Source organism: Falco rusticolus, chromosome 11 (genome assembly GCF_015220075.1).
Source record: "Falco rusticolus isolate bFalRus1 chromosome 11, bFalRus1.pri, whole genome shotgun sequence".
Classification (NCBI taxonomy): domain Eukaryota; kingdom Metazoa; phylum Chordata; class Aves; order Falconiformes; family Falconidae; genus Falco; species Falco rusticolus.
Window position 1 is genome coordinate 3,536,453 of NC_051197.1, and position 16,484 is coordinate 3,552,936.

The window sequence follows — 16,484 nt, forward strand, 5'->3', positions numbered from 1 at the left end:
TTCCCTGTGCATTGGACTTCAGAGCTCGCCATCCTTGGGAAAAAGGTTCAGAGAAAGGTAAGTCTTACAGTAACAACTTCCTAACCAAGTGGTGATTTTTTAATTATTCCTTTTCCTTTGTAACTCTGAGTACAAATTGCTGCAAAGAGAAATAATTCCATCTGTGGCCATCAGAAGAATGGAGGCACGTGTTGTTACCACTTCACCTCGTTTGGTACCGGTGAAGTGGAGTTTCAGCAGGACTTCTGTGTGTACGTGGTCATTTCCACCAGCTAGGAAGTCCAAAGAGCACAGTCATCTCCTCGTAATTTTGAATGTGCAATTCATCTTAGCAATGTACATGCAACTAGACTGCTTTTTGTGTCCCTTTTTCAATTTAAAAACTTAATTTCATGGGGGAAAAGAACATAAAAGGACTTCATATAGTTTAAGTTAAAAGCTTACATAGAAAGCATTCTTTGCATTGTTACTTACGTAAAGAAAAACATCTGTTTTACAGCCGTTATTTTGGTGGCTAACACAGCACTTCAAGGAAACATCATTACTGGAGCTGAGTACACAACTCCTACATCTAGCCCTTTTTATTTTTGCCTCTCTGTATTGAACAAGATCCCTTGGAAGAGGTGGTATGTGATTAAAGACAAGCTTATTCTCTATAATACCTAAATATGCATCCATATACATATATACACACATATATATTAACCTTCAATTTTATAAATATACCTTTTATGTATATAAAAATAGAAGAAAAAAATGGCATTTATACATGAGCGGTTAAGATCTCAATAATTATACATCATCGCTTCCAATTTGTATTTGAAACTGAAATTGTTTTTTTACCTTCAGTTCTAACATACACATTCCTGTATGTTAGAAGATGCTGAGGGTGTTTCTTTGGGGTTCACCCCTTCTATTTTAGCAGCTGGAGCTGCAGCATCGGCACCTTTGTGCATCAGCAGGGAAGGTTTAGGGTGGGGAGGGTCTTTGTTATTCTTGATGCTTATTTTGAGTGATTAGTGGCTGACCATCACCGTGCTCGTAGCAGGAATATCGTACCGCTGAGCAGGGCTGGAAAGGCACTGTGTGTGGGAGCCACTGCGGGCTGTAGGTGCATGGCCTGCTCCAGCGGGACGGTACCCCGCGGGATGGTGCAGGGCACGCTGGCTGTGGGGACAGGCAAGTGGTACTGCCAAGTTTTGCTCCCTCTCGCATGCTCTTTCGTTCCAACAGCTTCACAGCGGCGGTGCTTTTGGTAGCATAAATATGTGCTGTGCTCTGCTCAGCCTGCTGCTCCCTGACTGTTTCCTGTGACCACAAGTAATCCTGTGTTACAGGGTGTAACACTGGGAAGCCTGCATGGAGTTTCTTGCCTAAAGCCAACAACTCTAACCTAAGCCTCCCCCCCTACCCTGAGCCGCTGCAAAGGCCTATTGCAAACACTAAGGAAGGAGAGCGTTGCTTTGCAGAAGTATATGAAGAGGCATGTGAAATATTTACGAAGTGAAAAAGGTAAAAAAAAGCCATGAAAGAATGAAACCTTCATTTAAGTAGTCCTTGTATATTGTTTCTCCAGCTAGGAAAGCATCTGGCTTAATCCAAATTTGTATAAATATCTTTTGATTTTACTGGGTGGCCCCACCTCAGCATAAATCTGACTGGCTTACCAGTACATAGAGCTCGACAATTGTGCCAAACTCAAGTGTAGCATCATGGACGTTTCAGCCAGGTTTTGTTTTCCACTACAGCGAACTGTGGGATGTGAGTTGCAGGGGGGGGAGTGACTAGTTCAGGAAGGGTGGCAAGTGCTTTACTTAAGAAAGCCTCCAAAAAACTGACCCCATCCTATCTATCCATATGCCAGAAGAGTGGGTGTTTTCTCATTCAGCATATTGCAGCTGATTGTTTTCTCTTCAGCTGCCTGCAAAGAAAGTTTCTCTCAAGCTGTATAGCATGATGGAAGGCAGCTGGATCTTCCTTTGATTACACTGAGCCAGTATTTTGTTGAATGTAGCAGCGTTTTTGTTTGCTTGGAACTTTTCCTGTTCCTACAATGGAATAAGATAAGTCTCGGGTCAAGTGTGGAAAAATAAACTTTCATTTGCAGGCTGAAATTCAGCAAACCCCATACTGCAGGCAGTAAAAAAATAGCATTCTGTAATGTGATTTGGCTACCCTTGCAAGGTAAGATTACTGTTCCTTTGTAAAATGTAGCTATTTCTTTGGTTTAGACTATGAAATTATTTGTTATGGTGACAATGCTTTGGAAGCGGGAAAGGTCTTAATCTATTTGTAATTCAAGATTTTTCTCATCTGCTGAAGATAATTACTACAGACATCTATTCAGCGTGAGTTCATAAGCAACTCTAAATTTAGTCCAGCTTTTAACACTGTTTTTCTATTGACAGTACAAGCTTTCTAGACTGAAACATATTTTAGTAATACGTCATCATCTAGGATATACTGCAAAAATCAAGGCCTGTACAAAAATCAGAGGTCCACCATAACACTGAAAATACACTAAAGATACTTCTCATGAGTTACCTCAGTGTTTATACTACCTTGTAGTAAAAGATTGTAAAAAAACTAGGTATTGCAGAATAGACTAGGTAGGTAGAGGTTTCCTGGGCTTATACTGTAAATAAATTATTTTTTATATGAAAAAGTTTACATATATCCAGAAAACTAGGGCATACTCACATCTTGCATATCTTTCCTTGCCCCTCTCTGCAGCAGCACTTCATTCCATCCATCCAGCAGTCATTCCATGCATCACATGACAGCAGAAGTAATATTGAGTCATATTTTTTAAGATTCTAATTGTCTGCAGTTTATAGGATTCATATTAACATTTTAGCATCTAACAGATGATTTGGGATTTTAATCCCTAGTATTTAGTGCCAAACATATCACTTGGTTTTGCAATAATCTGTTTCCCTTTCCCCTTGCCTCTAGTCGTCAAGTGCCTTTGAATTAGGCTTGAATTAGGATATGCTGTAAAAGAATTTGTTAAAAACCAGTGAATGTTATTTTTTTAAAGCACTTTAAATCATCCATTCGCTAAGACAGTTTCCCAGCCTTTGTGTGAGACTGCCCAACCACTTCCACTTTCTGCTTTTCCCTCTCCAAACACAAAAGTCTGATCTAGTAGTCTCAGATGCGTATCATAAATTTTATTTCATATATACATTCTTGACAAAGCATCAAAGCCAAATGCTTTCGTTTTCCCACCTTTCAGTGAGCTCCAAGTACAAATGAACTGTTATAAGATCACCACTAAGTTCCAAATTCACCCAAACAGATATGCATATTAGAGGGCTTTACTCTTAGAAGTACAAAATTATTTTAATTACACTACACACTCCCCCTGTTTTGAAGTATTAATCACACCTATTTACACTTTGCCCATTTAACACCTATGCAACAAGATGCAAATTAGACCATTCAAACATTTCTATTAAGTTCAGTTCCTTCCGATACACTAAACAAGGTTACAAGACCCTTTTCTTGTGCTTCGAGTTGCACCGAGCAGTATAGAACTGGATAAGGAGAATAAACCACGCTGATTACCCAAAGACTAAATATGAAGTATTACTTCCCAAGTTACAAAAATACACAACTTCTGATGAAATTTGCTAGTTAATATACATTTACTCCAGGATATGAATACAAATAACTTTTATTAAAAAAAAAAGCTAATAATACAATAGGCATGTCTGAGACCTAGAGTTGTGTTAAAACCACTACTGTGTACTGTAGGCATCATTTAGGAACTATAGAAATCGGTATTTCTAAAAGGCAATTTCACTATTCTCCAGCATAAAAGTTAATATGTGAGTTAAGTTCTATGTCATGGTTTGTTAATTCAAGTTGAGCCACTTACACCGAACAAAAAGAGCAGAAACATGATGATCCAGTAGCTTCAGAAACAGCCATTTCTTCCAGGTAGTTTTGATGCAAATCAGACCAACAGGTGTATGCAAATCCCTAATATTTACAGTCAAAATACAGTATCACTCTACAATCTTCTTATAAAACAGTAGGTAAGGAGTTGATGTAGAGGACGACGTTGGAGAAAGAGAATTCAGAAAGTCCTTTTCTTCTGTGACCTTCACTTCAGAATCATCAAAAAGCAACCACTTCCCTTCATACTCTTTCAGGCTCTGCAGTACATACAAAGCTTTGTTTTCTAGTCCACTGGAAGCAACACCATTCTGCTCACCGTGTTCCGTGCTGCACTCCGCGCTTCCGTTACTACTGCTAGACTCGGGGTTTCTGTTTTCAGTAACTACACTAAGAAACTTCTCGGGGTTAGCAGGTTTGTTGTACAGGTCGCAGTCAGACTTGCTCTTCTGCCCCCCAAGAAGTCCGACAGCTTCCATATTCTTTTTGTTCAGAACTTTACCCGGCTGTGTGTTTCCATTGACTCTAAAAGAGACTTCGCCATCGTCGTAGTCTTCAGTAACAGTTCTTGCCTCCTCCTCGTTCAGTGGTTCTGGTTTTATCATGTCATACATTTGGTCAGTGATGAAGTTTCCCTTATCTAACTCTAGGCTATTAAGATCTGTAATTTTGACAGAAGCTGTGTAGTGTCCACTACTAATGGTAATGCCGCTGTGCATTACCACTGCAAATAATCCATAGGTGTCATTGGTTGGCTTTGTGCTCCATTCTTCTAGAGACAGTTTGAGAGGCGTCAGTAAGGGAGTGTTTATCTTGGATAGTCCACCATAGCAATCGAACCTTCAGGAGAAAGGGAAAGTTAAAACCTCTTGCTACAACAGCTGACAATAAACACTACTGTAAGCAGCCCATATATTGGCTCTATATGTTTTTCCTTCTATTAAAAAGACATGGGCGATTTGAATGTGAGAAGTTGCTCGCTTTTCAGCTTGCTTATCATGAGCCTGGCTCAGGCACCCCTGTTCAGCAAAGAAATTTTTACAAGTATCTACGTTAAATCTTACAGCCTTGTAACTATTTATTTTGAAGTCCCTTTTTCTGAAGTATTGACTAAAGTTAATTTTTAAATGGTAACGATAAAGGGAGTTTAGCGAATTGTTTGGTTATCATTTGTGCTTCTGTGCATGAATACTTGCACTTCCCAGACACCACCCTGCATTCCAGATTAAGAAAAAATTAAAAACACTCTTCAGCATCCAAGGTCGAAGTAAACAGGGTTGGGTTGGAGAGTTTATTTTTCTCTCCAAACCTTTGAACTAAGTAAAGGCATACAAATCTATTTTACTTTCAACTAGTTTTAATGTCACTCAGAAAAACTGAGTAATTAACTTTTCTCAGGTCATCTCTGTGCACTGCAGTATACTGCCAATGCTAATGCAATGATTATCTAAAGATTAATAAATTACCAACTCTTTCTTATTACTAGGGAATCTTCATTAACCATCCTATGTTATTGGGTTTTTTTAAACAATTATCTATAGCTGCTTTACTTCCGAAAAGCATCCAGTACTCCATATTCAGCATTCCGTTTGTAGCGCACACATGTACAATGAGAAAAGTTTAAGTCCTCTCATTACAATAAGAATCTTTAAAGAGTTTGAAAAGAAAGTAAGTGTTGGATCTTCTACGTTATTGCGTATCAGCCACCTTGAATGATTCTGATCTTACATGATTTACATATTACATCAGCCCAATTTAATTTGCCCCTTTAGTTAACAATATGTTATGATCCTAGTAGATTTCAGTGGTGATTCAGTCTTGCTCAACCGTTAGGGTGTTGCAGGGAAAGATAGAGGGGAATAAAGACCAACCCTGTAAAACTTGGGTTCCAAAGAGCTAACTCCTATCACTCAACTTGCATTTTATCACAAAGAAAGAATAACTTATCTTTAACCCAAGGAAACTGTAGATATGCCGTAACAGTATAAGCATAATTGCAGTAACAGAATATTACTTTTCTTTTACTGGGTTTAGTTTTGACTCTGCTGTGCTTCTAAACATTTCACTAACATTCCCAGCCATAAACGCTTATAAACATAAATACATTTACACACACACAGATGGCCTCAGTCACTCAAGTCTAACTGAAATCTCATTTTAAACCTAGGCTTACCATAAACATTTGACTACACCAAAAGAAACACAAAAGAGCATATAATCAGAAATTATATAACTTAAATCTTCTGAAAATCCCTATTATTAGTAGCCAGAAATAGAGATATTCAGAAGTGAGTCAAGAAACAGAGAAACTGCTTGCTGATACTCTAGATCAGAAATCCAGTTCCACTCAATCACACTAAGACAATCATATTAACATAAAACATTAAAAAACAGGCTCTACCTTTCTTCTGAATGAGATCCAGCATCAGAAAGATTTGGAGAGGAGGAAATAAGAGAGGAAATCTTTTCCTATTAGCTTTTTGTTCTTCTTAATGATAAGAATCTGAAGACAGAAAAATTGCATGCCAAGTACTCTGCCTCCTGCCATCTGCACTGATGCACAGTAGTTCATACACAACAAACTTGATTTCTGCAACTACATCTTTTGAGGCCATAAATTCGTGGAACTTTACCCACTGTACTGAATTAACACCTCAAGTTATTATAGACCCTTAAAGACTTAAGCTATTTAACTGCAATGCTTTTAACACACGAGGATGTGAAGCACTCCAAATAAAGACTTCCAGCGGTGTAAGCACTGTTGTCGCTTATCAGCCAATGTGACTGTAATGAAACCTAAAGTAAGCCTTTTAAAATTAAAAACGAACAAACAAACAAACCAATCACCTGCTCTTACCTGATACCACTTCGACAAAAATCTAGTTTTCTCACCAATTGTTAAATTTATATAGTGGAAATGCTTAATTAGATGTTACCAGTTACACGTTTCTCTTAATAGGTTCACATTCTGAGCACATATGGCCTAGCATTTTTCCCCACACACACAGACTTGCCAAAGACAATTACTCATCCCCAGGCAAGTAGATTTGCACACTGGCTGCTTTATTTAAAAAAAACAAACACTCTGCAAGCCAGCATCTAGCAAAGATGAAGCAAATCCCTACTAACTGAAAATATTTACATTACCATTTCCCTCTGCTACATTTCTCTTCATTTATTTCAAACTCAGTTATCAGAAAACTCGGTAGAACACAACTGAGAAGACAAGATTTCAAATTTACATGGGCACTGAGAGAAGTTGTATGAAGACTCTTCATTTAAAAATCTTAGTTTAAGTTAGAGAAACAGTCTCATTACTTTTAGGGCAAACCGCTGCCATCTCACATATGAAATGCATAGTAGTTTCACGGTAAAGGTTACAAGTTTAAGTAAGTCAATTGGGGGGAAGTTCCATCAAAGCTTACTGTTCAACCACCACCATAAGAGTGACTCTGGATATTATGGAGTAAGCCAGTGCTTTGGCTCACAAGCCTCTGCTCCTCCCAACTTGATTTGCATCTGTGCTTTACTACTCCAAATCAAGATGTTTAGAAATGACATGGGTTTGCCCAAGATAAAATGTCCAAGCCAAAAAAACAGGAAACCATCTTCTAAGCAGTTTCAGCTTCACCACAGACTCCAATTCTACATCTGATTTTTCCACTCTTACTTCCTTAATCTCTGGCAGCTAGCACTTGGCAGAAAATGTATGACATGGTTCAGAGGACACATAAGGAACACAAGAGACTGGATTCAGTCTGACCCAGATATAGGTCTGAGTATTTTGGAGCAAGGACCTGAAGATTGCTAGGACAGAAGAAGAGGTTAAGTGATTCAGGAGGTGGCTGGTTACCCTACAAGCTGCAAGTACTTCCTCACAGAGACAAAAAAGTAGCAGCTGTAGAAGCACACTGAAGGCAATATTCAGGGTTCCTTTCAGGTGAACATCTCAGGTCGTGGTTTTTTGATTGGCCTGTAATCATACTAGAATACCATCTCACACCAAGGGCTGCTCAACAATAGCATTAGGATTTTTAAGAAGTGCGCAACTTTTTCTCTGACTTGTTGTGACAGTCAAATAATACGCAGAACAATGAAAAGACAATTTTGTATATTATGACCCTAAACTTGCATGAAAAGAAGTTAGCAGACATTGCAGAGACAGATTAAGCTTCCTTTCTACTTTGTCAGAAACTTAGATAGTCCTAAAACCAAATACTAAAACCAGCCAGAGTGAGAATTCTAGTTTTAACCTTGGCAAACTACATGTAAAAGTGTCTTTATGTAATCCTTTACACTAGTTACTTTACAAATCTTATTTATTTATATTGACCACAGTCACCAGCATTTGCTTACAGAGCATCCTCTGACAAATCATCTGTCAGCTAATATCTGGTATCTGTATACTGCCAGAGGCCCCTATACACTTCCAGTTCTACAATACTGGGGGGACAAATACCCACAGAAGACTTCATGCATTACACTTCCTACTGGCAAAGGTGGCTCTGAAGCTCTCAGGCCAACTAACAGGGAAATGCAAAGCACAGGCAACTTGGTGGATAAAAGGCCGAACTGGTTTGTGCCCAAGTAACTTCCTGCACATCCCAAAGGAACGCCTGGGAGCTACGCCTACCATCAGGTTGTGAAACACAAGCTGCAGCACAGAAGCATGCTCAGCTCTCCAGCACAGGTGCCAGCTAGTGGGATGCTGACACCAACACAAGTTTCTATTCTTTTGCTGCATCCAGCAAAGTATTGCAGGTAGCAAAAGTCACATTTTAGTGAATACCAGGAGAGGTTGAAAATACAGGCCAAGTCTGCAAATGTTACTAAAATTGTGCAGTTGCTCTCAAAAATGCAATTAATGGTGTGACAATTTTCTAACGGATCTGGGGGAGTATTTTATAGTTTTAAGAAGTTTTTCCTGATGAAGCCTTCTGTCATTTTTCATTATTTGAACATCAGTGGATAAATAGTTTACTACACAATGCTGTGCTTAAATTGTCATGGCATTGTTTCATTTGTGTACAGTACCATAGGGACAGGTATTTTGTTTGGGGTTTTTTCCCCCTCCCAAAGAAAATCCCTAAATTCCTAAGTATGGAAGAAAAAAAAAAAAGTTATAGAACATTCTCATAAGAATAATCTTTCAAAAAATAAGGTTTTCCACAGTATATAACATCAAAGTGATTGCTTAGTAGTTGAACATCAATAATGTTGACATTATTTATTTTTAAAGGAATTGATCAATTTTTGTAATGTGTTAACCCTTTAAAACGTTTATCTCCTGACTTTTTCCAAATTTTAGTACTCACATTCAGTTAGAGACCAAAGTGCTACTAGCTATGATCATATGACCGTAAAATTCAGATTTTTTCTCATTACTTGTTCCACTGAAGTACTTAAACCTGCCTCTAAACTCACACAGACAGGTGATACAAAAAGTAAACACTTTAAAGAAACATCAGGACATCAGGCTGTTGTAAGAATATAGGTAAAACAATTTTTGTTAAGAAGTCTCCTGAAAGTAGATTTGTAATTTCTGCCACTACTGGTAACAACAGAAATCCTTTATGAAATCAGGGGCTGTGTCCCACTGATTTAAGTTAATTTCAACCTAGAAATCTGCTTTCGCTTTTGGAAAAGTTACAATATTTTCATCTCTTCTGGTAAGATTTCCCTTCCTTCAGCACACTGTTTCGTAATATAGTCAATCTGCATACTCACTCTAAGCCACTAGCAGCAAAGCACTTCAAATGAATTGTTATAACTTCAGGCATTTTATCGAATAAAAGGCTGCGTTCTGCTTCTGTGTAATGATGGCAGTTTTCGCAGAAATATTTATCCTCTCCCACAATCCTTTCCACTGACGCAAACTGCGAAATTGCCCATTTAAGAGTCTTCATTTCTGGTTTTGGCTCTGGAGAAACTATAAAAGAGAATCATTACATTCACAGATAAGCTATTATTCACGTTTCCAATGCACCCCAACAGAATAACAACAAAACAAAATATGTCAAGTTAAGGCATGTTCAAAAACAACTGTCAATGCTGTAAAGAACACTCAACATGTAAGAAATAGAAGGTGTATTCAAATCTTTGAATCATTTCAGGAAGTGATAAAAATATCACTTAATGGATATTATTACTCAAAATCTATGGTTTTCCCAAAGCTTGTGTTCAGATCACGTACTAATTCTGTTGCCACGTCCAGAAACTGGCTGCATGTATTTGAGACCAGAGTTTCATTCATTAAGGCAAACCTCAAAAATCACCAGAAAGTGCCCTTTCACTTTTCACATTTTCCATCCCCTGACAGCTTCACACTGCTGATGACAAGATCACCTACAGTGCCCGTAGCATTTCACATACGAATGCCACCACACACACTTCACACTGAAGTCCTTCGGGAAAACGGGATGGGGCAGCAAAAATACAAAAAGCAGCTCCAAATTAAGTCCACGGGAACTAAAATTGTTTTCCTTAAACTTCTGAACTTCAAAATATATTGTTGCCATGCTTACTTTTGAAAGTAACTAAAAACTATATATAGATCACCAGAATTTGTGAAAGATACCAGGGGACTAACATTTACAAATATAAAACAAATGCTATTGAAGTAACAACAGTCTGAAACACTGAAAAAAAACCCAACAATTTTTTACAGCAAATGAATAAAAAAAAAAAATCTGGATTCTAATTTCTTTTATTTTTGAGACAAAAATGCAGATATTTCTTATAAAATTAAGAAAATGCAGAATTTCTTATCCAGGAAGAAAGAGAAGACCCAAATCAGAGAAGATAAGTATTTGTAAGCAGGAAAACACATACATCAGTGAAGGAATGTAAGTAAGTCCATGTTATGTGTTAAGATCTGAAACAATTTTAATACTATCTGGACCTGTCTACATTTCAGCCCTGTGTTTCCAAAGTCTAAAGTTAATCAGGACGAGAGATCACAGAACAGCCTCTAATTTTAACTACCACAAACAGGAGCAGTTGTTCCTTGATAACAATGGCACTGTCCTTCCTCAGTGGAAGCAGAAACAAACACCACCATTCTTTTTAATAATTACTTACTTTCAGAACTCTCTTCAGTTTTAGGAAGTTCATCTTCTTGCACTGGAACACTGATGTCCTGAAAATCTTCTCTTCTTTCAGTAAAGCACTCGCACTCCAAGCATCTTGTTCTCAGTACTAACTGGCCCTGGAACAGCTTCTCCACTAGTTCAAAAGCAGCCAGCTCTGTACATAGAGAAAGTATATGCCAGATCACTTATCAAGATGCATTTTACTCCAAAGACACTTCAGAACCTGGCTATCCTTGGAAAATCACCCTGTTACAGACATGGCCTTATGGGGATTCCAAACAGGAATAACAAAAAAAAAGAAGAGGAAAAAAAAACCCAAAAAAAAAAGATGACAAGGGCTGCTTATCACATTCAATTTTCACAGTATCATCTACCTAAATAGGAAGCCTCTTTCTTTTGGCCCTCAAATTTCAAATTCTGTTTAAAGGTTAGGTTCTTCTTTTATACTTGAAGTGTGATGGTGTCACATACTGGAAAAATCTGTCATCAATGCACTTCCTTCTTAGCGTGGACTGTCGGCCTCCTTATGGAGCATCACACTTATGTTTTCATCTGGTTTCTATGTATTCTCAGTTCTCTTCTCCAATGCTTTCTAAACTTGTTGGCCAATTTTAGTCACATCTGCTGAAGAAATACAATCTCAACAGATTCCGCATGCCTTCAAATTTTTATAAAAACTGGCGGGTGAATCATAAACTTCCAAATTAGTAAGTACCAAATACATAGCAAGGCCCTTCCCTCAACAGGTATCTTCATTGACAACAAAATCCATACCTGCCAGCCAATTAGCATATATAATACATCTGGTGTCTTTCCTAGTTCTTGGGAAGGCTGGAAACATGGAAGGACTAGAGGACAGGGAGGGGAGGATACTGTTTGTAAAGACTTGAGACAGGCGGCCATAGCCAATGGGGTTTGATTCTGTTTGCTCCTGAGTAATCTTCCTTTACATCTGGAATCCACTTGCTATTTCTACATATGACAAGTAGTCGCAGTAATACAAACCTGGTAATATACTGCTTTTTTATATTGTAAAATGATTACATAACGCTAGAGAAATACTCATTAAGATCTAGGCTGAACAGGTCAAGTTATTTAAAAAAATAATTACAAACATGTATAAAAATCAATTCTCTTTTATAAAAATCTTTTTCAATTCCTGAAAATGTAGTTTTGTAATTAGTGCTCTGTTGGCTATGCAGTCTGCAGGCTGACTTCCCACTCATAGTGATTTGTTATTCATAGTATCTTTAATCCCATACACTTGTTCACCAACCTTCCTTTTTTGGTTCTTTTTCATTATGGCTTTCCACGGGAGACGCTGGTTCATGGTATTCTTTAATATTGTTACCATTTTCGCACTTTACAGATGACTCTTCAAGCTCACCGTCGTCATATTCTTTCCCTGGGTCTTTGGATCCCAAGTTTGTAGTTAACTTTCCTAGACTATAAAATTTAGACAGGATACTAGGCTGTTTGCATGAAGATTTTAACCAGTTTAATCTAAGCCGTGACTTCTTCTGTGTTGGCTTTGCGCTCTCATTTTCACTGGAACACTTGGCAATGGCATCAGTTTGATTTTCTAACTTTTCTCCTGTTGCTTTTCTCTTTGACCTGGTTTGTCTTTGATTTTCTTCTGCTGCAATTTGCTCTTTCGACACTTTGGATTTTTTCTTTACATTGCCACCCTCAGCGTCACTTTTTCTTTTCCCATTTCCTTTCAGTAGCTTGTCTTCAGCCAGGTCTCCAATGTGGCTACTAGGTACATTCTCCTCCTCCTCAGCAGGGTTGCCAGTTCCATTGCTTTCAGTATTTTGATTAAGTTTTTCCTCGAGTTGAGCTGTAGGATCTTCCATGGGCAGTTTGTTCAATTCTTCCTTCTTCAGTAGCTGACATGTTTCTTGAATGTTACCCAGGATACACTGCAGAACTTCCTGGGCATCGTGCTGCAAGTAGCCTTCATACATAGGGTTGAGCTCTCTATTAAAAGTAAACGAGCAAAACAATGAAGACTAGTTACTCTCTGCTTACTGGCTAACATAATTTCTATTTAAATGAGGGGGTTAAAATATAAAATCAGGGGAGGATCCTCTCCAGGCCTAGAGAGGAGTCCGCTCTGTCACAGAGAGCCATGGGAAGGTGGCTACAGCCTTACGTATTTGAACACACGTTTAATTGCAACACAGCAGCAGTCCCTCTCAGGTCAAAGAGAAAACGTACATATGTAAGGCTAAGTACTGTTTTAAATCCACTGCTGGACTTAACAATATTTTTTTTTTTTTTAATGAAAATTTCCTTTCAAGTTTATGGTATCATGGAGGTTACAATAAACATGAAAAACTTACTTTCTGTAACAATGGCCCGAATTTAAGACAATCTACCTTCCACAAGTGTCTAATGCTGTGCAATGATAATGACCTCAAAACTTCAGGTGGAAATTCTGACAACGTATTTAAGATAATTTGTACCTAAGGGTATTTAGTAGCCTTCGTGGCTGAGTAGCAAGTTCATCTGTGTATTTTTCTGGATTTAAGAGAAAGCTGGCTTGAAGCTGCTCGACTGAAAGAATCAATGAGTGCAAACTGCAGATTAGTTCATAACTTGCCAGTGGATCTTCTTTACAATTTCCCTGTAATAACAATATAGAAAGAATAAACATACTTGCAGTTTTGTCTGTACGACAAGTTAAAGCTTTTTCTCTCCTGCACTCAGTTTTCTCACAGACATTTGACTGATTTTTTTGTTTGCTAATAGGAAGCAGATTTCAGGCAATATATTGTTCTTTTGCCAGTAGAAAACAAATACAAAAGCTAGACTAGCCATCATTTTAAAAACCCAAACTCCAATGTCCATCCACAGAAAGTACTGTATTATAATTATCTTAACATCAGAAGCACAGTGAGCTATCTTCTTGAATTTCTTCTGTCAACAAACTGTGCTTACAAGTTTAAAGACACTCTGAACACAAGTTCAAAACAACTCAAATGTTATCTTTACCCAAAATAGCACTGTAGAAAACAATATAGTCAAATTTTCATTACACTTCTGGCACGCAGCCTCACTTGCAAAATTACAAGTGAAGGAATGTAGTGAGATACATTACCTTTTCTGTCTTTTGCTCTCCTTCATCCTTCAAAGTTTCTTTCTTCTTTGAAATGATGTTATATAAATGTTTTACTCCAGTTTTAAAACCAGGACAAAAATATAATACCTGAAAGCAACAGTTGGTAAAGTAAGAAGTTACTCCACGTACATATCCACGTTGCTTTGCATCTCCCAAGGCTACTGCACAGCACACAAAGATGCAGGACTGTTCATAGCAGGGAGGTACCCAGAGTATGTAAATTGAATAATTACCCAGTCAAGGCAACCTGCGGTGCCCACATTTCCTGCAGTATCATCTTTTTTCCCCTGCTGTAATTAGATTCCCTTCATACTACATCCAGACATCTGTGTACTATCAAACTACAAATCTCATCCATTTGCGTGTAACCAAGTAAGATCACCCTTTCGAGGCACCCTGAACATGACCTTACCTGAAGTACGCTGTTAAGGTAACAAGTGTTACCCAGATTGTTCAAGCCCACAAAAGGCAACATGTTGTCTTTTTTCTCACAGCTAACGAGCGAGGGAAGCTGTGCTGCAGGAACAACCTGATCACTATTAAACAAAGAAAACAGGAAAATAGCACGTAAGAGACAATTTTTGAAAACTACTTTCTGGTATGCATGCCCATCTCTCTTCTGGCCATCCACCATCTCGGAGCTAGCTTACAGCACTAATGATTAATATATACAGACCAAAACCATGTCAGGAGTGTTTGAGAGTGTTCGTATGGCTACTCTAGGCACTCAAACACAGGCTGTAACACTTCCCTTCAGCAACCTACACAAAAAGAGACGGGTTTATAAAGAAGCAGGCAAAGCTGCTCTCCGTTCCAATAGTTTTCAAAACTTATCAGGAGACCAATCTAAGGAACCAAAAAAGTTCTCTTTAAAATACTTTTGCATGTTCTTTGTTCATTCCAAAGGCAGGACTAAGAAAAACATGTCTAGCACATATTTTCTGTTACTGTCGCCTCCTCCAGATTCCCACTTCATTTCTGGATGCAAACCAAAAGGATAAACACAGAAAAGATTAAAAAAAAAAAAAAGAACCTGGCACGTTATATACAGCGATTAATGCACCATACTGACACAACAGAACCAAATCTTAGGCTTCAACACATTTGTAACTGACCATGATAAAGCAATTTTTCTTTTTCCCACTTAAGTTTCCTCACTACCTGCAATGAAATGAGTTGACAGATTTGCTCAGGGCTTGAAACACCCTAATGAGCTACAGTAAGCAACGCAATCAATTCTTTTCCTTCCAGCAGAAATAACCTTTAAAACTAAATGTTTTTTCCATTAAAACTCAATTTTGTAAAAGCCTACATTTTGACATACTTTAAACAAAGCAGCATCCCAGTAACTACCTTATTTATATTAACTTTGAATAGCGTAAACTTCGTCAAGTTATTGAAAAGTCTGTATCAACTAAATGTCCATAGCGTGGCAAAGTTGTTTTCTTAGAATAGTTATAGAAATTTACTGCAGCAAATGGCTAGTTTGGTTTGATTAACTTGCTGCAGGGTTTACTGCGTACGTGCCGAAGCACGCAGCGATGCACGAACACACGGCTTAGAGTGGTCGGAGCAGCCGTGTTTGCCCCTTACACCAGAGGCCCGCTGGGCTACCGGGCTACCTTCACAACTCGCCAGAAACGCTTATCCAGAGCAGAACTCTTACATACATCTCAGCGCCTCTGAACTCCGAACCCTTTTGCTCATTTTCCTGGGACTCTGTAAAATCCAGCGCTCTTTTCGCTTCCTTTTTTTGGAAGAGCTTCAGCGAAAGCCTGTTCTTCTTCGAAGGGCTGCCTCTGGCGGGCCCGGCGCTGTCACTCGGCAAGACCCCGGGCATCTTTCCTGGGGCGCGGGGGCGCGGCCGGCCCGGCCGGGAGGCTGCGCTGGGCGCTCACACCTGGCACACACACGCACACACACACACACGCGAGTCGCCGTTTACTTTGCGCGGGGGGAGGAAGCGGGAGCGGAGCGCGGCCCCGCAGCCCCCCGCCCCGGGCTCTGACAGCCGCCCCCGCCCCGCGGCAGCGCGGCCTCCCGCCCGGCCCGGCCCGGCCCCGCGCCGCCCGCCCTCACGGTCCCGCCCGCCCGGGAGGCCGCTCGCCCGCCGGCGGCGACAGCGCGGCGGGCCCCGGGCAGCCGATGGCGGCCGCGGCAGGGCCGCCTCTCCTCACCGCTACATGGTGGCACGGCGCGGGCCGCCGCCGCCGCCCGCCAGTTGCCATGGAGACCGCGGGGCGCCCCGGCGCCGCTCTCCCCACCACGGGAAACTTGGCGCGTTTTCCGCGCCGCCAGGACCCGCGCCCTCACCCCTCCCCGCGCCCGGGTGCCCGCGGCCGCCCCACTCCAACGCCGGAGCGGAA

The 16,484-nt window shown here is 39.7% G+C and overlaps 1 protein-coding gene across 4 annotated transcripts; it reads right to left on the bottom strand.

The window, feature by feature from the left end:
• Nucleotides 1–3,145: 3,145 nt before the first annotated feature.
• USP1 (ubiquitin specific peptidase 1) lies at nt 3,146–16,414 on the bottom strand. Of its 4 annotated transcripts, XM_037404763.1 has the most exons (9): nt 16,296–16,412; nt 15,789–16,018; nt 14,531–14,654; nt 14,098–14,205; nt 13,463–13,623; nt 12,271–12,974; nt 10,984–11,148; nt 9,631–9,832; nt 3,146–4,743 (listed from the first exon to the last, which is right to left on the bottom strand). In XM_037404763.1, the coding sequence occupies exons 2-9, from the start codon at nt 15,956–15,958 to the stop codon at nt 4,014–4,016; spliced, it is 2,364 nt and encodes a 787-aa protein (XP_037260660.1). In that variant the 5' UTR covers nt 15,959–16,018; nt 16,296–16,412; the 3' UTR covers nt 3,146–4,013. The 4 variants fall into 4 exon arrangements, with proteins under 4 accessions (XP_037260660.1, XP_037260663.1, XP_037260661.1 ...); XM_037404766.1 differs by lacking the exon at nt 15,789–16,018 and having other exon boundaries at nt 16,296–16,414; XM_037404764.1 differs by lacking the exon at nt 16,296–16,412 and having other exon boundaries at nt 15,789–16,125.
• Nucleotides 16,415–16,484: the final 70 nt, after the last annotated feature.